Source organism: Cricetulus griseus, chromosome 4 (assembly GCF_003668045.3).
Source record: "Cricetulus griseus strain 17A/GY chromosome 4, alternate assembly CriGri-PICRH-1.0, whole genome shotgun sequence".
In the NCBI taxonomy this organism is placed as follows: Eukaryota; Metazoa; Chordata; class Mammalia; order Rodentia; family Cricetidae; genus Cricetulus; species Cricetulus griseus.
In genome coordinates this window covers 118,560,109-118,581,548 of record NC_048597.1, presented here as the reverse complement: position 1 = coordinate 118,581,548, position 21,440 = coordinate 118,560,109, and the positions used below count along the sequence as shown (strand labels likewise).

General features: G+C 36.8%; 1 protein-coding gene across 2 annotated transcripts in view; it reads right to left on the bottom strand.

Annotated features, from left to right (window-relative positions):
• Gucy1a2 (guanylate cyclase 1 soluble subunit alpha 2) overlaps positions 1 to 21,440 on the bottom strand; it is a 338,698-nt gene that overhangs the window by 70,185 nt on the left and 247,073 nt on the right. For both annotated transcript variants that reach the window (XM_035443424.1, XM_027415212.2), the window contains exon 6: positions 15,616 to 15,759. In XM_035443424.1, the coding sequence (XP_035299315.1) occupies positions 15,616 to 15,759 (144 nt within the window). The remainder of the gene's footprint in view (positions 1 to 15,615; positions 15,760 to 21,440) is intronic.

Here is a 21,440-nt window from a genome sequence, read left to right as displayed (position 1 = left end):
TTTCCTCCATAGGCTCATATTTTTGAATATTTGACCCCCAATTGTTATAAATGTTTGGAATTATGAGGTGTAGTATTGTTGGAAGAGGTATGTCATTGAGGGTGGGCTTTTAGGTTACAAAAGACTTACACCATTCCCAGTTAGCTCTTTCTCAGCCTCCAATCTGTGGATTAAGATATAGCTCTCAGCTGTTCCAGCTCCCAAGTCTTTGTACCAATATCATAGACTTTAAACTCTTGAAACTCCAATTTCAGTTAAATGCTTTCTTTTATAACTTGCTTTTGTTATGACATTTGGTTATGTCATGTAAAATGTAACTAAGACACTAACCACGCAAACACACACACACACACACACACACACACACACACACACACACATACACACACACACACAAACACAAACACACACAAACACACACATTTGGAAAAAGTGGCCTAATATGCATACTTGTGCATATAATGCACACATACACAGTTTTCAGGAAAATAAGAAAAAAAAACATCAAGAAAGGGCACATTTTTAGCTTAGCATCATGCCTGTTGCAGAGTAGGCACTAAGTAAAAGATTCATTTCATTATATAATCACATAACTACAATCTAGGGAACACAGGTTTGGCAAGCTTCACAAAATGGAATTATCAAACAATTTATTTTGGGTTTTGAGATAGGATTTTCTGTGTAACATCCCTGGCTGTCCTGATATTCCATCTGTAGACAAGGCTAGCCTTGAACTCACAGAGATCCACCTGCCCCTGACTCACAAGTGCTGAGATTAAAGGCATGTGCCACCACCAGCTGGCTCAAACTTTTTCTTTAAAGAAGATATATCTGGATTCAAAGTCACTCCTTTCATTGACTAGCAACATGATCTTGATATAATTATGCAAAGTTTTTTTAAATGTAAAATTAAATATAAATAATCTTTTCAGAGCTTTTGAGGGAAGATAAGAGGATGGCAAGTATAAAAAAGCACAAATCTGATATAGATGTTGGAAGATCTGCATTGTTTCCATTTTCTTGCTCTTGCATATACTGTGTAACCCTCATACCCTCCTTGATCTTAAAGTATGGCAAAACATAACAGGCTGATGATGTAACCATATTAAAATTTCAAAATAATAATAATTAAAAAAGAAAAAATGAAATATTACAGTCTTGTACAATATTTTTTAATTTAATTAATTTTCCAGAAAATAAACATATATATAAGATTGGTTCTATGTAGGTAATTATATAAATTGATTGTCAGACAGATCAGTGTCTTTTCCAGAATCTTTCAGTTCCATTTTGGAAATATACACAAATATCTGCAAAGACACTAGGATAATGTAGGTCTGAATATAAACAGTAGTATCTTGAATATTTAGTCTATAAAAATTTTAAAAGTCTTTACCAGGCCTACTGATCTATTTGCTGAGGCAAAAGCAGAAACAGAGGTGGGGGACTGTGTTCAGTTGTGAAACCACTGATGATGCCACCAGAATCCAGGGGATAGTCCCAATCCAATGATCACATAGTTGAAGCTGGTTAAACTAAATGTCCCATAAACCAAACCCAAATGTCATGAATAAGGGAAAGAAAGAAGAAAGTGAGGAGTGCATATAGGTTGGAGGATAGATGAGAGATGGCGGTGTGAGAGGCAGGCAGTATATGCATGTTTGAAATTGTCAAAAAACTAACAGATTAAAGGTAATTTAAAAGTATTTGCCAAAATTTCTGAAAACCAAACAAAAATATCAATATTAAAAGATATTGTTGAGAAAATTAATATGTATTTCTGATTCAGACACAACTTATACTACATAACTTGTAGTTACTGATTTTGTGGATTGTAATTTTAGGAAGGTTAGTGATATCTCAGTTTCACTTACCCTATTCTCCTTCACTTGTAAATAACCAGTTTAGAAATATCAAGCATTCAAATACATTTGTCTCCAGCCACATTCATTAAGTAACAGGTTTCATCTAAGTACAGGCAGCAATTGCCCTCTAACTTAAGCCTTTCATCTGCTCAGATACCCAGGGAACACTCTCAACCTGTGTTCTGATTAACTTGTTGATTACAAAGTCATTTGCCCATCAAAATACTTTGTTTCTTCTCCTTCAACACATCTTTCACTAGGAAATATTTGTTTGCACTATGTACATACTATAAAATATATAGTTATAAAATATATAGTTATATATTTTATAAAATATATAGTTATAAAATATATAGTTATAAAATATATAGTTATAAAATATATAGTTATATATAAAAATATAGTTATAAAAATACTATATCCCCCTACACCAAGAGTAAGGTCTGAATCAACATGGTCTTATTAAACTAACTTTCAACCCCTAAACAAACACATGTGAGACAAAGGATTAAGTAAGATAATTTCTTCAAACTGAATCTGCATGGAAAGTTGATCATGTTACACTTAATCACAACATGACCATTTTTGATACAATAAGAAGAATTTTAAATGTGGAGAAAATCAATTCAGCCATTGAGAAATAATACAAGTTTCTAGGTAACCACACTCCAAAATAAAAATCACTACAATGGTAGTCAAAACAATTACCCTATGTGTTTCATGGCAGCATCAAAAAATTGCATAGGTTTTTGAAAATATTTGTGATGCTGAATTATTACTGACATGTTTGTCACTGAGGTAATTAGAGAGTTACCTTTAATTTAGGTGAAAATTGAATTGTAGTAACAGGGAAATACAAAATTGAAGTGAGGTCAAAACAATGGAAGTTGCACCCTAGGGCTATCCCTGACCTTTCCTCCTATTTGGGGCCCATGGCTGTCTTTGGTACATGATGTTTCATGGCATCACAGCCTTGGATGAAACAACTTCAGTTTTTAAAGAAATGTATTCAGGCTTATACCTTATATTCCTTTGTGTTTCATAGTCATAAAGACAAAAAACTTGTTTTATCATGATTGTGATTCGTTGGTAACTTATAGATTATTTGCTGTTTCAAGGGTCGTCCAATATCTTTTATTTTTGGAACATAGAAGCTATTTTAAATAATTTTTAAAGTTTGGGACTGAATGTGACTTTTTAGGACAGAATACCAAATAAAAAACAAAACATAAAGAGACAATATCACGAAAGTGTACATCTTACTATATATTAATTGGTATATATCCCCACCCCACCCCCCCACCCCCCGCACAGAAGCCTTTTCTTTTCTAATGAGACAATGAAAGGGAGTGCATCTAGATGGAACAGGAGTTGGGGAGGAACTGGGAGGAGTAGAGGGAAGAGACATTATATTCACTTCATATTGTATAAAAAAAGAATCTATGCTTAGTAAATGGGAAAACAAAGAAGCACCCCCTCCTTCCAAAAAAGCACCAAAACAACAACAGCGACAACATAAAAATGGAGAAATAGTTAAAATCCCGCTCTGCCAACCTGTCCCATACCGAGGTGAGTGACCCTCTGCTCTTGGCCAACTCCTGTCCAAAGCCCCAGTCACTGTATCTCTATGGGCCTGCACCTGCTTGGAGTAGACCGGCCTGGCCAGGGAGGAGCTCCCTGAGTCTGGAAACACCTCACTCTTCTGTCCTGCTCCACTGACCTGACCCCTTTGGAGGGAGGAGAATACGAGGAGAGACAAGACCATCCAGAGCTGTGGACATTGAAGTCCTGGCCCACACACACCACCGGCTCACAAGAGGAGATAGAGAAACCCCCACCTGCGCCCACTGGAAGAAGATATGGGAAGAAGACAGAAGGAGAACTCACTCAACAACAGAAAGACCAATATGACACCACCAGAATCTAGGGAATCCACACCAGCAAGATCTGAAAAGCTCTACACAAAACATAAAGAAGAGATGGACCTCAAACATTGTCTCAGGAAGATGATAGAGACCTTTAAAGGGGGAACAAGAAAAATCCCTTAAAGAAATAAAAGAAAAGGTAAGCAAAAAATTACATGAAATGGAGGAAAAGACAAACCAAAAAATTCAAGAAATAAATAAATCTCTTAAAGAATCTAAAGAAACCCAAGAAAAAGCAACCAAACAAGTGAAGGAAGCACTCAAAACAGTTCAAGACATGAAAGCTGAAATAGACACAATAAAGAAAATACAGAATGAAGCGACGCTGGAAATGGAAAGGCTGGATAAATGATCAGGAACTAAAGATGCGAGTATAACTAATAGAATTCAAGAGATGGAAGAGAGTATCTCAGTTACTGAGGACTCACTAGAGGATATACATTCATAGACCAAAGAAAATCTCAAGTCCAAAAAATCCCTAACACAAAATATCCAGGAAATATGGGACACTGTGAAAAGACCAAACCTAAGAATAATAGGTATAGAAGAAGGTGAAGAAACAGTGCTCAAAGGTACAGAAAACATATTCAACAAAATCATAGAAGAAAACTTCCCCAACCTACAGAAGGAAATGCCTATGAAAGTACCAGAAGCTTACAGAACATCAAACAGACTGAAAGACAAAAAGAAGTCCCCTGACACATAATAATCAAAACACCAAATCTACAGAATAAAGAGAAAATATTAAGAGCAGCAAAGGAAAAAGGACAAGTAAAATATAAAGGCAGACCTATCAGAATCACACCCGACTTCTCAATGGAAACTGTGAAAGCCAGAAGGTCTTGGATAGATATCCTACAAGCACTAAGTGAGCATGGATGACAACCCAGACTACTGTTCCCAGCAAAACTTTCAATCACTATAGATGGAGAAAACAAGATATTCCATGACAAAAACAGATTTAAACAATACATATCAACAAAACCAGCACTACAGAAGGTTGTGGGAGGAAAACTCCAACCCAACGAAGATAACTCACAAAAACATAGGCAATAGATAATCCAATTTTACCAAACATGAAAAGAAACAGGAGGGCAAAAATCCATACACAATGACACCACCACCAACAAATCCTAAATAAACAAGAACCAACAATCAATGGACATTAATATCCCTAAATGTCAGTGGTCTTAACTTACCCATAAAAAGATATAGGCTAACAGAATGGATACAAAGACAGAATCCATCCTTCTGCTGTTTCTACAAGAAACACACCTCAACTTCAAAGACAGGCGATACCTCAGAGTAAAAGAATGGGAAAAGATTTTCCAATCAAATGGGCTCAAGAAACAAGCTGGTGTAGCAATCCCAATATCTAACAAATTAAACATTTTGATTGTAGTATTGTTAAAATTAAGTAATGTTCTATTATCTTAAAAGGGATATATAAAATAAATAAATTTCTTAAAAACTAAAACCATGGGGTTGAAGAGGTGGCTCAGTAGTTAAGAAAATTTGAGTCTTTTCCACAGGACTGGACTGGGTTCCCAGCAATCACGTGTTAAAGGGGATCCAACATTTTTCTTCCTGACTCTGTGGGAACCAGGAACCTGGTACACAGACATATGTGTACATAAAACATCCAGACACATAAAATGGATATATTTATTGAGAAATAATAACTCTCAGGCAATGAAAAAAATTATCATCACTGTTGAGAGAAGGCCAACCTGAGTTAACAAGAAACCTGAAGGAACTGCAGCTTCCCACCCTGGAAGATGTACCTTAGAAGACCAGTACTTTGGGCAGCCCTGAGAAATTAGGGGTATAGAAGCTCTGGTAATGCAGAGCATAGGCCTTAATAAAACATCTTTACTTGGTTGGGCATAGGGGAAATATTAGGGGATCCACAGAGATGATCACATCCAAGAATCTAGGCAGAAGTGAAGAGGCTGCCTTTGATGTCCTTCTCCTATAATGAGACTGATGATTACCTTGGTTGCCATCCCTAGAGTCTTCATCCAGTTGCTGACTGAAGCAGAAACAGCCACCCACAGCTAAACACTGAGCCATACTACTGGAATCCAGTTGTGGAGACAGAAGAGGGATGAGCAAAAGAGCCAAGATGGTGCTGGAGAAACCCTTCAGAAACAGTTGACCTGACCTAGTGAGAGCACGGAGACCCTAGTCATAAAGCTAGGGAACCAGCATTGGATCAAACCAAGCCCTCTGAATGTTGGTGCCAGGTTGGAGGCCAGGACAGTCTGCGGGACCTCTAACAGTGGAGCCAGTGTTTATTCCTAGAGGACAAATGGAATTTGCAAGCCCATACCCTATGGAGGAATACTATTGCAGTTCAGATAGGGAAGGAGGGCCTGGGCCCTCCCCCAAATGGCGTGAGGGACTTGATGGTCCCCTGTGGAGGGAATCACTATCCCTGGGGAGTGGGTGGGGGTGAGTTGGGGGGTTGGTGGGGAGCATGGGAGGGTGAGAAAATGGGGGATTGATAAGTAAATAAGAGTATTTCTAAAATAATTTTTTTTTAATTTCATTCTTGCAGCATTTGAGCAGACCATTAAGACTTTTCTAATGTGTTACTATGAAAACTTATTTTTTTTTATTCCAGGTAATGAAATGAATACATAAATCACTATAGCACCAAAGAAAAATCTTTATCTGAGAAAGATCCAAAGCAAAACCAAAAGAATAAGCAGGGCTCTTCAGATGGATTTGCTGGTATACGTACCTTCCATCAAGCATGTTGTTGACTTGAATTTGATCCCCATGATGCACACAGTAGGAGAGAATCAATTCCTGCAAGTTACTTCCTGATCTGATACCCAAATATGTGACATGGTGCATGTGTATGAATACACACACACGCACACACACACACAAAATGAATGAATAAAAACAAAAGGTATAAGCTAATATTAAAAATATAGGGCCATAACCAAAATTGTTTAGCCTTCATAACACCCAAAATCTAGGTTGATTCGTCTGATTTTTCTTTCTCAGAGCTGCTTGCTTTTGTGAGTAATTTCTTCATAGGACTGAAATTCCAGCCTGGATTTTAAACTACTTCTATAATGTTGTATTATAATCCCCACTACTGAAAATAATAATAGTAATAACAATAACTTGCAACACAGGAAACAAGAAGCATGATTTAAAAATTAAGTGATATGTTGGACTGCATCTAGAAGTTTCTCTCATACTCTCCAGTTCCCAAATAATCACTAAGAGGATTATATTAATTAAAAATATTTGGCCAATGGCTCAGGCTTCTACTAACTAGCTCTTACAACTTAAATTAATCCATTCATATTATTCTATATATTGACACATGGCTGAGATATTACCTCACATTTTGCTTCTCGGGTGGCTGCTGGCATCTCCTAGACAGAGCCTTCTGTTTCCCTGTATTTGTGCTTGGATTTTCCCCCTGGATCTATTCTGCCTGGCTATTTGCTGAATCAACTTCTTTGTTGACAAATGGAAATAAAATATATTCACAGCATACAGAAGGGCATCCCACATCAATGGAACATAAGCACTTAATGTAATAGACCATGGGGACTTTGAAACATGGACTTCTAAATTCAAGACATAAACTGTTAGAAATTATAGTTAACCAAAATCCTCACTAGTAATATTATGTACTATTTTGTATGTTTTTTTAATACCACTAGAGAGTGCCTTACTCAAACTTCAAATATCTGCATTTGTCTTTGAATTAAAATAAAATTGAGGGTTACATAGATGGCTCCATGATAAAATGCTTGGTATTCCAGCATGAGGTCCCAAGTTTGGATCCCCCAACACCTATGTAAACATCATGTAAGCATGGTGGCCCAACTATATTCTAGTTTGTCTTAAGGAAGCCTCCGGGGCAAGCTAGCTAAGAAGATGAGCTATAACTGGAGCTCTGGGTTTGACTGAGAGAGCCTGCCTTAATGAATAATTGGTAGAGTAATCAAGGATTATTCTTCAATCATCAAATGCATGTGCACACAGACGCACATATATTTGTTGTATATATATATATATATATATACATATATATATATATATATATACATGTAAAAAGGAAAGGAACAAAATTAAATAAAGTGGAATATGTCTGATAGATACACACAGCAAACAGGAATAGTTAGACTCATTGGAATAGCAAGGAGTTCATATAACACCTAGGAAGTTTTGTCTGACCATCAAGTTTTTCTTCTTAGATAGAAGAGTTTGAGCTGAGAATTTTGAGGAAATTACACACTTCACTACTATAAACATCAATTAGAATGTTGTATAAACAAATATGAATTTTAAAAAATTATGAAATAAATTTTCTTTTGCTAAATTGTCTCAAAAGCTATACTCCCATTGGTTAATTAAATATTGCAGGATTTGCAAAGAGAAAAATCCCTCTAAATATTAAATAAACATCAGATTTCCTTTTCAAATGATGACATTTAAAAAATTAATTGGAGATTAATTACTTTATTATCTCAGAAAATTCTGTAAATTCATCAGCATGTGTAGTTTGAGGAGCTACAATGTAGTGTATCACAATACTTGTAAATTGCAGTTAGAAACCATTCATAGTATTTCCCTGATTTGCATTTGTGATTGCTAAACACATTAGTATGCCATGTGATTTGATGCCATTTTTCCTATAACCATTTCACAATCCCTCTATAATTGCCTCATTATATAAAATCCACTGTTTTCTGTACTAATGACTAAAATTTGAGTTTATATGTCTATGAGATGAAATTCAATGAAATTTTTAATGGGTCCAGAGTTAAGATAGACACTGATATAAACGCAATAGTCTATAAAAGTTAACCCTAAAAGGAGAAATTTTTGTTTTTCTGCTATACAGTGGCCCCATTTTCTAATTCTTTACACTACTTTTTATTTTCAAATGTAAAACCAAACTACAAAGAAATATTTGGTTGTTTTAAACAGAGCCACAAAATCATTAGGATAAATTTGTCTTTCAACAATAAAAATTATCTAAATTGTTTTTATAATTATAGATTATAAAAGTAAAGAAAAGAATAAAAATCAGTTTTTTAGTAAAATTACAATATGGTTTAAATGCATATACAATATAATTTAACTTAAACAACAAATGAACAGAAATTGTTGTAGTTTTTAAATTTCTCATTTTTAAAAATAGAAAAAAATTAGGTTTCTTCTAAAGAAAAATAAACGTGCAATGATTGTTTTTAGTTATACTGTATTTTCAAAATGTAAAAACTACTCCATGTCAATCAAGCATAAAGATCTCCTGGGAAAACTGGGAGCATGAAGGAGGAGAGAGGGAGATAGGAGAATGAGAATTGAAGAACAGGAGGAGTAAGAAGGACATGAGGGAGCAGGAAGGTTGAGTCAGGGGAAGAATAGATGAGAACAAGATAAGAGATACCATAATAGGAGACATTATAGGTTTAAAGAGAAATTAGGCACTAGGGAAATGTCCAGAGATCTACAAGGATGACACCAACTATCAATCTAAGCAACAGTGGAAAGGAAACCTTAAATGCCCTCCCCTGATAGTGAGATTGAAGACTAACTTATATGCTATCCTAAAACCTTGATCCAGCAACTGATGGAAGTAGAAGCAGAACCCACAACTAATCACTGAACTGAACTGGAATCCAGTTGCAGAGAGAGAGAGAGGAGTGATGAGCAAAGTGGTCAAGACCAGGCTGATAAAACCCACAGAAACAGCTGACCTGAACATGATCCCCAGACAGATACCTGGGAAACCAGCATAGGATGACCCCATGAATGTGGGTGTTAATGAGGAGGCCTCAGAAATCTATGGGGCCTCTTGTAATAGATCAGTACTTATCCCTAGCATAGGAATGGACTTTGGGAGCCCATTTCACATAGATGGATACTCTATCAGTCTAGACACATGGCGGAGGGCCTAGGCCCTATCCCAAAGAATATGACAGACTCCAAAGATCCCCATGGAAGGCCTCACCTTCCCTGGGTAGCAGAAAGGGTATGAGATAGGTAGTGTTTTAGTGGGGTGCAAGGGAGGAGGGGAAGGAAAGGGAACTGGGATTGACATGAAAAACAATATTGTTTTCAATTTTAATTAAAAAATGGAAAAAAGAATGCCTATTTTTGAAAGCAGTGTTAATTAAAATCATGCTAGACTAGTTATTCAAAGTTTATTATATAGATAGAATATATTATGTATGGTTTTTAGGTATTGTCTAAAACTCTTCTATGAGTTTTATAAGTGAAATCAAAGGCAATGCGGTAATGATTTACAGGCTGAATAAGCAAAGAGACATGTTCAATATTTTATAATTCTAGTTTTATTTCTGTGACAATTACCCTCACAAAAAGCAACTAAGAGGAGGAAGGGTTTATTTTCCTGAAAATTCTAGGATATAGTCAATGACAGAGGGAAAGTCAAAGAAGAAGCATCAAGTATCACATCCCTAGTCCAGATAATCAGAGAAGCTTCTTCTTAGGTACATAGGAATCAGCACATAAAAACACAGCTGTATAATGGACAGAAAGAGAATTTGGAGCATTCAGTACTAAATCTTGGGGATCTGTGAGGAAGAGGAGAGGGAAGTCTTTAAGAGCCAGGGGTAGTGGTTGACTCCAAAGATATAGTATCTTCAAGACACAACAGAACTGACACACACATAAGACTGTGGCAACACACAGAAAACCTGCAGAAGTTCAATCCCAACAAAATCCCAGCAATAAGAAGGGAAAGTGGACGCAAAGACCCACTCGTAGCTATTACAATTGACACCTGCTGGGAAAGGGAAAACTAGTTTTCTCCAATGGTGTGTCACTGGGTACATAAACCACACTCCAGGGCAGATGCCATACTCAGGAATAGTTGGCCAACACAAAACATGGAATTTGTTTTGTGTGTGTGTGTGTGTGTGTGTGTGTGTGTGTGTGTGTGTGTGTGTTTTACTGCCTTTCTTTTCTATGTTTTGTTTTTTTCTTTGTTTTTATTTATGTATTTATGTATTGAGAACATCAAGTTGTGTGGGTAGGGAGGTGGAGAAGATATGGGGGAATGATGATTACAGATACCTCAGAGGCCTGTTCAAAGCCATTACTTTTGTTTTCTAAAGTAAAATGGCTTGGAAAGCTCGCCTTTGTAAAATTATTGTAACATAGACAGACGAGCACACAAATCTCACATAATTGGAGATAAATTATTTAGCAGATGACTCATGAGTTCTTCTTCAATAAGCAGTTTACAATGAAAAACTTTCTTGATGTGCTTCAGGATGTCTCCCTGGTATTGAGTTTGAACACATTTCAAAACCAAATTCAGAAGTCAAAAAAGAACCTCCATCTATACAAACACTGTAAATTAGCAAAAGTCTTGTATTGTTAGGCTTGTTTTATTATTTTGATTTCTATTTCTCCATTCTTATTAAATCTTATGAACATTCCCTCTTCCGATTTAGTAAGACCAACCAATTCATAAGATGGTGTAACTATTACAACCCACATGTGGAAATATTAATGAGTACCCTATAAAACGCATTGCCTTGGTTCTGGTCATGAAAGTTTGTTTTGATAATACTAAAAATCAATTTTAAGCACTAAATCATCTAACAGAGAAAACATACTATACAACAAAATAGCTCAGAATAAATAAGGATGCCAGGCTAATAGGGCTGAAAATGTCAGTGTGTTGTAGTTTGAAATAGAGATGAGACTGCATTTCTGTAGTTTATTTTCCCTGTAGTGATGAAATGTGAAATTCATAAATGTAAAAGCTCTACAATAATAACAACCTCAAGTTTTCTTTTTGATGTTAAATACTGGCCTGGTATCACCTTTTTAAGAGTGTCCAGAAAGCTTTACTTTTTGAAACAATTACACATAAACATAAAAGTGCCCATGAAAAACAGTAAAGTGAACAATTTTGCCTGGGTTCCCTTTCCTTGCTATAGCCTCATCTTCAATCTCATGCTTTCTTTCACTTGGAGATAAGCAACTTCTTTAGTTTTAGGGCAGTATCTTCCTTGTTTATAATTTTCACTTTTCTATCAATTCAGATACATCTAAAGAATTGTGTTTTTAATATGTTGATTTTAAGCTTTAACTGAGTGGGTCAACATAAAATTTTTTGGTGATATCTTAATGTTTTTGACATTCATCCACATTGGTGTCACCAAAATAATTTCATTAATTTTATCAAATGGATGATATACTAAGGTATAAATATATCATGATTTATACATTCACAGGTTTATGAACAATTTTGTGATTTCCTAATTTAACCAAATAGGAAAAAATGTTTCTATGGATAACCCTGTGTGATTTCAGCTACACAGTCACAAGCATCTCGCTAAACCTCTAGAAGAAGAGTTGTTGAAGTTTTTTTCACTTGCACAAATTAAACTTTCCTATTGCCAAGTGGATTATACCTGTCACACCACCAACACCTGGCATTCAAGATCCTGCTTCTGGAGATCCTCTCCACAGTGACACTGCCAGAGGCTTAAAGGTTAACCAAACTGATAGACAAAATTCTGTGCCATGCTGTTATTATTTATGTTATTCTAATTGTTGGCGAGGTTGACTAAAAATGTTTTTATTAATCATATATGCGTAAAATTCTGTGGGATTTGTGGTTGTTCTTTACTCTCTTTGATGAACAGAAAGCTTTAATTTATTGTAGCAAAATTTAAACATCTCTCCACTCTTCTTTTATCTAATTCACAATGTATCCTTTTGTAATATAATCTCCTAACTACATATTTATGGCTTCTCAACCTGAACCAGCCTTGGTATTGATTAATATACAGAACCAATTCCAGATTTATTATCCTTACATGATTCCATAACTATTACCCATTGTTCAGCAACTCATCTTTAATCCCACTGACAAATTTTTCTTCACAAACTACCAAATGCTCTTCTCTGGTGCACTTCAAACATTCAAAAAGTTAATGTTTGCATTAACTGTTGGGAACAAGGTCCAGCCAAAGAACACACATCCTGAGCAGAGCCAAAGAAACACATTTTGGCCCTGCAACTAGAACCAAAGAAATGCACCCTAACCCTGAAACCAGTGCCAAAGAAACACACTTTGTCCCTGGAATCAGAACCAGTAAAGGAAATACACCCTGGCCCTAAAACTAGAGCCAAAATGCTAAAAAGGAACAGTGAAAGAAACACATTTTGGCCCTGAAACCACAGCAAAATCTGACACTAAACCTGTGCAGAAAACTAACCAATACCTGAGCAGGAGATCTAGCCATCCTAAGCTCAGCGACTGAAATCTGACCAATCCCCACTCTGGAAATCTCCCTGGGAAAACTCTGCCCCCTAGAATCCCTATATAAACCCTGTGTCTGTTCAACTTGTGGCTTTCATGCTGCCTCCTTCTACCCTGGAAAAGGCAGCCACTCTCCTGGATTCTTCCCTCCCAAAAAATTACTTGAATGACCTTCTTTTGCTGCAGAGGATAGAAGACACTGGGTAGGGTGGAGCGGAGCTGAGGCAGACTGTAACACTTCTCCAGGAAAACCTTCCTCTGGCAGAGCAGAGTTGTTATACTACACTCTCCAGGAGAGCAGAGCCGAACTGTAACAGCTTTGCTGGGAAGCCCTCTCCTTCCTGAGCAGAGCTGTTATGTCAGGAAGCCATTCCCTGGATCTGGGAAAGCTCATTCCCACCTGAGCAGAGCTGATACACTGGGGAAGCCTTCCCTGAAAAAGGGCTGTAAACTGCTAATCTTACTGTGACCTGTGGTATTCCTTGGCTCCCATGCATCGGGATACCTTAACATCTGAGCTGTAATACTCAGTATTCTCTGACTCCCGAGTTCCAGAATACCTTTCTTTCCTAGCTGTCACAATCAGTATTCTGTGACTCCCCAGTGCCAGAATCCCTGTCCCATCTCATCGACCCCAACACTTACATTAACATTTCTAGAATCTCAATTCAAAAACCACTGAATATAGGTTCATATCCCCTCATTTTTCTGCATCATTTATATATTTTGCATTTCACTCTCCATTGTTCTTACTTCCTCATTATTAAATGAGACCATTTAATATCTGGTTTTATCAATAACAATTTTCTTCAGTACTAATCTTTAGGTTGCTCATTATACTTCACTTTTGTGTATATAGCAAGTTTCTATTCTAAGCCCACGCATCTAGTTCTCTCATTTTGGGGGGTGGTTTTTTGAGACAGGGTCTCTGTGTAGCTTTGTAGACCAGGCTGGCCTTGAACTCACAGAGATCTGCCTGCCTCTACCTCCTGAGTGATGAGATTAAAGGCGTGTACCGCTGCTGCCACCACCACCACCCAGCTTTCCCTCTTCACTTTTAAAGTAGTGTACTGATGGTTGACAACATCTCTGGTTCCTTTTCAAATCTTTTCCTTGTTCACATTTTCCAGCTTCTCTCATTTAAGTATATTGTATACTGTCAGTCTAATTCTGTCTGGTAGTTTTAATATGTGATAATGTCATTATGGATCTCACACTGTTTATTGTTTCTCTGGGTTCTTATGCAAAATCTCTCTCTCTTTCTCTCTCTCTCTTCCCACTCTCCCTTTTCATTTCCCTGTGTCTCCCTTGTCTCCCTTTGCCTCTACCAGTTTTATTTTTCTCTAGATGTATCTTTAGATTTAGTCACTCACTTTTCAGACAGCTGTACCTGTGGGGATTCTTTGAGGATGTGATTAAATCTTGTATCTTCCAATCAGTCGTAGGGAGAAACAGTATTTTTTTTCAGTTTCCTAATGGCATTGCTAATGACCAACCATTTCTATTAAACTCAACAATTACACCCTTTTTTTTCTTTGGTTTTTTGAGACAGGGTTTGTCTGTGTAGCTTTGGAGCCTATCCTGGCACTCACTCTGGAGACCAGGCTGGCCTCGAACTCTGAGATCCACCTGCCTCTGCCTCCTGAGTGCTGGGATTAAAGGCGTGCACCACCAATACCTGGCTTTAATTATACCCTTTTTAAATGTACATACAATATATTTGATACACTTCTTCAATTTGACACAATTCTTCATTTTCCATAATTCAAGTGATGTGTACAAATAGATGTATTTATTTATAATGTGTTTAAAACAGCATTTTAATAGTTTAAAATGGAAAGTTTATTTGGGATGGCTAATTTGATTTCACAGAGAAACCAAAAAGGTGCACAGGAATGAGACATCTTTTCCCTCCATTTCTTCAAAACCATGGGCAGTGAACTTTTATAAAAGTTCTTCCTTAAATTTAAGGCACTTAAATTCTGTGGTAATAGTAATTCTGGTATTATTCATTAGGCATTGCCAGAAATGCAATTAGATTAACTCAGTCATTCTCAGAATCAGATTGTAGATTGCATAGAGACATTTATACAAGGCAATAAATACTACTAAACAAATTGGAATACCTAGGTGGCATTGCAACAGTCTGCTACTATTTTTAGGTTTCTTTGGTAAGTGACTCTAAGCAGCAATCTCCACAACATGAAAAATCACAGACCTCTGAGGCCAAAGAGCCTCATGAGGAGTTCTGGACTCTTGTTCATTGGTTTGGTTAGTGCTCCCCACCGACATTAAGCTATTTTCCTTGATCCTTTCTTTTCATTCTTTCTTCGGCTCATGGTAATTTGTCAACCAAATCCATTTCCAATTTGAGCCACCCTGGAACTATGAGTTTGCACTAGTCATCCCTACCTTATTTAGATTTATCAAATATAAATTTGATGTAACTATAATTCAGAAATGAATTTCTGATTCCCACCCTGCAACAAAAGTTTCAATAAAAGGTAATTTGTTTTTTGCATCAACTTGTTGAGGTTACCTGAATGGGTCTTCCATCTGGAGTCAAAACCTCTTCTGAAAGTTCCATCATCTTTAAGGCCATCAGAGCAATGGGCTTGGCATGGCATAAGCTTTTTCTGTGCAGCCCTGCTGCAACACAGTATGCGTCCCCTATTGTTTCCACCTGCAGTAATCAGACAAATCAATTACCAACATATAGCAAATCAGATAATAAATGATTAGTTATCTGTAGGCACAATGGTGCTGAAAACCATCTTAGATAAACATCAATAAATTAAGCAATTAGACAACTGGGTGTAACCATATTCAAGTTTGCAAACAACTGCAATCTAATACTGGCTTCTGACTCCAGGTTCTTCATTATTATCATAGATGATCATTGAAATTAGGAATGACTTGAATATGAATATTCCCCCAAAAACAGAGCTGCCAATATTTTGCCTAGATGGTTCCCAAATGATGACTTCTGAAGATGTATGCATCTTCTTCCAGCTTTCAATAGAACTTTGGAAAGCTTGTGTTCCTTATCTTCAATTTTCCTACCTTTCCAGTTGCCCCAGACTTCTACATTGCATCCATTTGTAATTTGATGCCAGGACTGCTTTCACTTATTCTTAATAATTATAATGCTAAAATTTACTAAAATCATGTCATTATTCACTTTAAGTATTTTAAATACATTATCTGGAATTATGTGAAATAAACTGATGTAAAGAAATCATTATATTTCATCTGGGAAATGTGAAATAGAAAGGCAAAAAACAGCCATTACTATACAATGAAGCAAATAGTTAACAGTCCCTGTTAGGGTATTCTCTGGCCCTAGTTTAATTCCATTGTCAGGATATATGCTAACAGGCTATTGATGTTCAATTATTTAAAATATTGATCAAACATTAAATGTCCTAGATTTCCGAAGTTTTGTTGTGAGGTTATCAATAGTCCTTCCTTCTGAAGTTAGATATAGATTCTTGTGTCCAGCTTTGAATGGGTTCTAAAAATCCAAACTTAGCAAGTTCTGTGATTCAATGAGCTGTCTTCACAGCACTTATTCTTTTTATTTCTACATGTTTTTAATTTTTGAAATGTTGTCAGCTATTTTTCCAGAATCACATTTAAAAGAGTAATGTATTAGTATGAATTACATGGCTTTGCAGCCAGTTTGTACATACATCTTCCTGGTTCACAACTTCTTAGAATTTCTGTTATCATCATATTAAATATTTTCAACCACTTTCTAGAAAAAGAATGGGATTTTCCAAATACACCTTTCTATAATTTGTACCACAAGATGTTATACAGGGCATAGAGAGGGCAAATGTTCAATTGCCTGAGAACTCCCAAGAACACCCATAAAAATCTGTGTATGATGGTGTGTATTCATATTCTTAGTGCTGGGCATATGGAGAAATGTAAAGTTTTGAATCTTCATAGCCATCCAGACTATCCAAATCAATGGTTTCAAGTCCAAATACAGTATGGAGCACTCCTGAGGATTAGTATGCAAGGCTGTTATGGGCACATGCACCTGCCCACATGTGTATAACCACACAAATATCTCTCTCTCTCTCTCTCTCTCTCTCTCTCTCTCTCTCTCTCTCTCTCTCTCTCTTACATACACACACACACACACACACACACACACACACACACACACACACACATCCAGTCACATACACACAAAGACTAATAAAGATGAATTATATAAGACATTTTCTCCTTATGAGAGCACGTAGGATCATGAGGTGAGTTGATGTTACCAATTGACATGGTGTATAAATACACTATAGAATAAAAAAGAGCAAAGTAAATTTGTACAGAATATACATGTGTTCATGAAACTCACATTAAATTATACACATGATATCACATAAATGTTTCAAAACATTTGGTTTCCAAATACCAGAACTTAATGATAGTTGTCATAAATAACAAGAGTAAGAACTGGATATTGGCCAGGCGATGGTGGCACAGGCCTTTAATTCCAGCACTCAGGAGGCAGAGGCAGGCAGATTTCTGTGAGTTTGAAGCCAGCCTGGTCTACAGAGTGCATTCCAGGACAGGTTCCAAAGCAATATACAGAAAACCTGTCTCTAAAACAGAAGCAAAAAGAAGAACTGGGTACAAAAATATATGAACCCAGGATTTGAGTGATTTCTCAGTGGTTAAGAAAAATGGCTGCTCTTCTATAGGACCTGGGTTCATTCTCCAGCATCCACCTGTGGTTCACAGCCAGCTGTAACTTCAGTTCTATGTGTCCTATTGTTGTATTTTAGTTTTGCAGGCACTACATGCAACTGCAGACCTATATGCAGATGGATATATATATTAGTAGAAATATGTATTTGCAGACCTTTTTGGAGATCCTCTTCAAAATAATAAGTTGCCCAGGTTTATGAGACATAGAAATGGACACACCATATATTAATTCCAAATGCTCTTGTTGTTACTTATTTGAGATAAACTGAAATGAAGCAAGCAAACACTGAAAGAAAGGACCCAGTAATTACTCAAAAGTTGGGGTTTCTGAAATCTATTTTAATTACCATTGTAAGTAGTGCATACTTTTTTCCCTTTTTTAATTTAAACTAGAAACGAGCTTGTTTTACATGTCAATCCCATTTTCCTCTCCCTTCCCTCCTCCCTGCCGCCCACTGACTCCCTATCCCATTCCTATTCCTCTCCCCATGGAGGGTGAGGCCTTCCATAAGGGTTCTTCAAAGTCTGTTATATTACTTGGAGGATGGCCTAGGCCATACAACATCTGTCTAGGCTGAAAGAGTATCCCTCTATGTGGAATGAGCTCCCAAAGTCCATTAGTGTACTGTGGATAAATACTGACCCACTACCAGAGGCCTCATAGATTGCCCAGGCCTCCTAACTAACCCTCACATTCATGGGGTCTGGATCAGTCTTATGCTGATAACTCAACTATCATTCTTGGGTCCATGAGCTCCCTCTTTTTTAGGTCAGTTGTTTCTACGGGTTTTTCCAGCCTGGTCTTTATCCTTTTGCTCATCATTCCTCCCTCTCTTCAACTGGATTACAGGAGTTTGGCTCAGTGTTTAGCTCTGGGTGTCTGTGTCTGCTTTCATCAGCTACTGGATAAAGGCTCTATGATGACATGTAAGGTAGTCATCAATCTCATTATAGGGGAAGGGCATTAAATTGCCTTTAAGGTAGCCTCTCCACTATCGCTTAGAATATTAGTTGGGGCCATCCTTGTAGATTTCTAGCATTTCCCTGGTGCCAGCTTTCTCTTTAAACCTGTAATGGCTCCCTCTATCATTGTATTTCTTTTCTTGCTCTCTTCTTTTCTTCCTCTGACTCAATCATCCAGCTCCTTCATGTCCTGCTCTCCCCTCCTCTTATCGCCTTCTCTTTCTCCTAACTCCATTTCCCATGCTCCCAATTAGCACAGGAAATCTTGGCCCTTTCCCCTTTCCTGGGGGAACACACATGTCTCTGTTAGGGTCTTCCTTGTTTCCTAGCTTCTCTGGAGGTATGGATTGTAGGCTGGTAATCCTTTGCTCTATGTCTAATAATAAATATACAAGTGAGTACATACAATGTTTGTCTTTTTGTGACTGGGTTACCTCACTCAGGATGGTTTATTCTAGTTCCAGCCATTTGCCTTCGAGGTTCAAAATTTCATTGTTTGTTGTTGTTGTTGTTTTGTTTTCTGCTGAGTAGTATTCCATTGTGCAAATGTACCACATTTTCTCCATCCATTCTTCAGTTGAGGTTGCTTCTAGGTTCTGGCTATTACAAATAATGCTGCTATGAATGTAGTTGAACAGATGCCCTTTTATGAATGTGTACCTTTGGGGTATATGCCTAAGAGTAGAATTGCTAGACCTTATGGTAGACTTATTCCCATTTTCCTGAGAAACCTCTATACTAATTTCAAAAGTAGCTGCATGATTTTGCACTCCCACCAGCAGTGGAGGAGTGTTCACCTTTTTCCACAACCCCTCCAGCATATATTGTGATTGATATTTTTGATTTTAGTCATTCTAACATGTGTAAGGTAGTATCTCAGAATTGTTTTGATTTGCATTTTCCTGGTGGTTAAGGAAGTTGAGCTCATTCTTAAGTGTTTTTCAGCCATTTTAGGTTCCTCTAATGAGAATATTCTATTTAGTGATGTACTCCAATTTTAATTGGACTATTTGGTGTTTTTGTGGCTAGCTTCTTGAGTTCTATGTATATTTTGGAGATCAGCCCTCTGTCAGATGTGGGGTTGGTGAAGATCTTTTCCTATTCTGTGGGCTACCACTTTGTCTTGTTGACTGTGTCCTTTGCATAACAGAAGCTTCTGAGTTTCAGGAGGTCCCATTTATTAATTGCTGATCACATAGTTTGTGCTAATGATTTTATGTTCAGGAAGTAGTCTCCTGTACCAATTTGTTCAAGGGTACCTCCCACTTTCACCTCTAAGATGTTCATTGTGCCTGGATTTATGTTGAGATCTTTGATCTATTTCTATTTAAATTTTGTGAATGGTAATAGATAAGGATCTATCTGCAGTATTCTACATGTCAGCATCCAGTTGTGCCAGCACCATTGTTGAATAATCTTGTTTCCATTGTATAATTTTAGCTTCGTTGTCAAAAATCAGGTGTTGGTAGGTGTGTGGGTTAGTATCAGGGTTTTCATTTCAACTCCATTGATCTACCTGTCTATTTTTGTGCCAATACCAAGCTGTTTTCAGGACTATAGCTCTGCAATACAGCTTGAAGTCAGGGATGGTAATGCCTTCAGACGTGTCTTTATTGTACATGGTTGTTTGGGATACCCTGGGTCTTTTGTTTTTCCATATAAAGTTGAGTATTGTTCTTTTGAATTCTGTGAAGAATTGTGCTGGGATTTTGATGGGGATTTCATTGAGTCTGTTGGCTGTTTTTGGCAAGATTGCCACTTTTACTGTGTTGATCCTACCTGTCCATGAGCTTGGGAGATCTTTATATTTTCTGGGATCTTCTTTAATTTCTTTCTTTGAAGACTCAAGTTTGTTATACAGGTCTTTCATTTGTTTGCTTAGTTACCCCAACATATTTTATATTGTTTGTGTCTATTATAAAGCATGGTGTCTCTCTGATTTCTTTCTCAGCCCCTTTATTTTCTATATATAGTAGGGCTACTGATGTTTTTGAGTTTATCTTGTATCCTCCACTTTCCTTACACTTACAGGTGTTTATCAGCTGTAGAAGTTCTCTGATAGAGGTTTTCAGGTCACTTATGTAAACTATCATATCATTTGCAATAGTGAAAGGTTGACTTCTTCTTTGCAAGTTTGTATCCCGTCTCCCATTGTTGTCTTATTGTTCTAACTAAAACTTCAAGTACAATATTGAAGAGAAATGGAAAGAGTGGAAAGCCTTGTCTTGTTCCTGATTTTAGAAGGGTTGCTATGAGTGTCTCTCCATTTATTTTGATGTTGGCTATTGATTTGCTATATATTGCTTTTATTATATCTAGGTGTGCTCCTGTTATCCCCGAAATCAACAAGACTTTTATCATTAAGGGGTATTGTATTTTGTCAAACCTTTTTCCGAATCTAGTGAGATGATCATGTGGTTTTTCTTTTTCAGTTTTTTTTTCTTTTTTTGTATCTCTGATTACATTGAAGGATTTTTGAATGTTGACACATCCCGGCATCCCTGGGATGAAGTAGGCTTCATAATAGTGGATGATTTTTCTAATGTGTTCTTGGATTTGATGTGCCAGTATTTTATTGAGTATTTTTGCATGGATGTTCATGAGGGATACTGATCTGAAGTTCTCTTTGTTACCTGTGTCTTTGTTTGACTTGGGTATCAAAGTAATTGTAGACTCATAAAA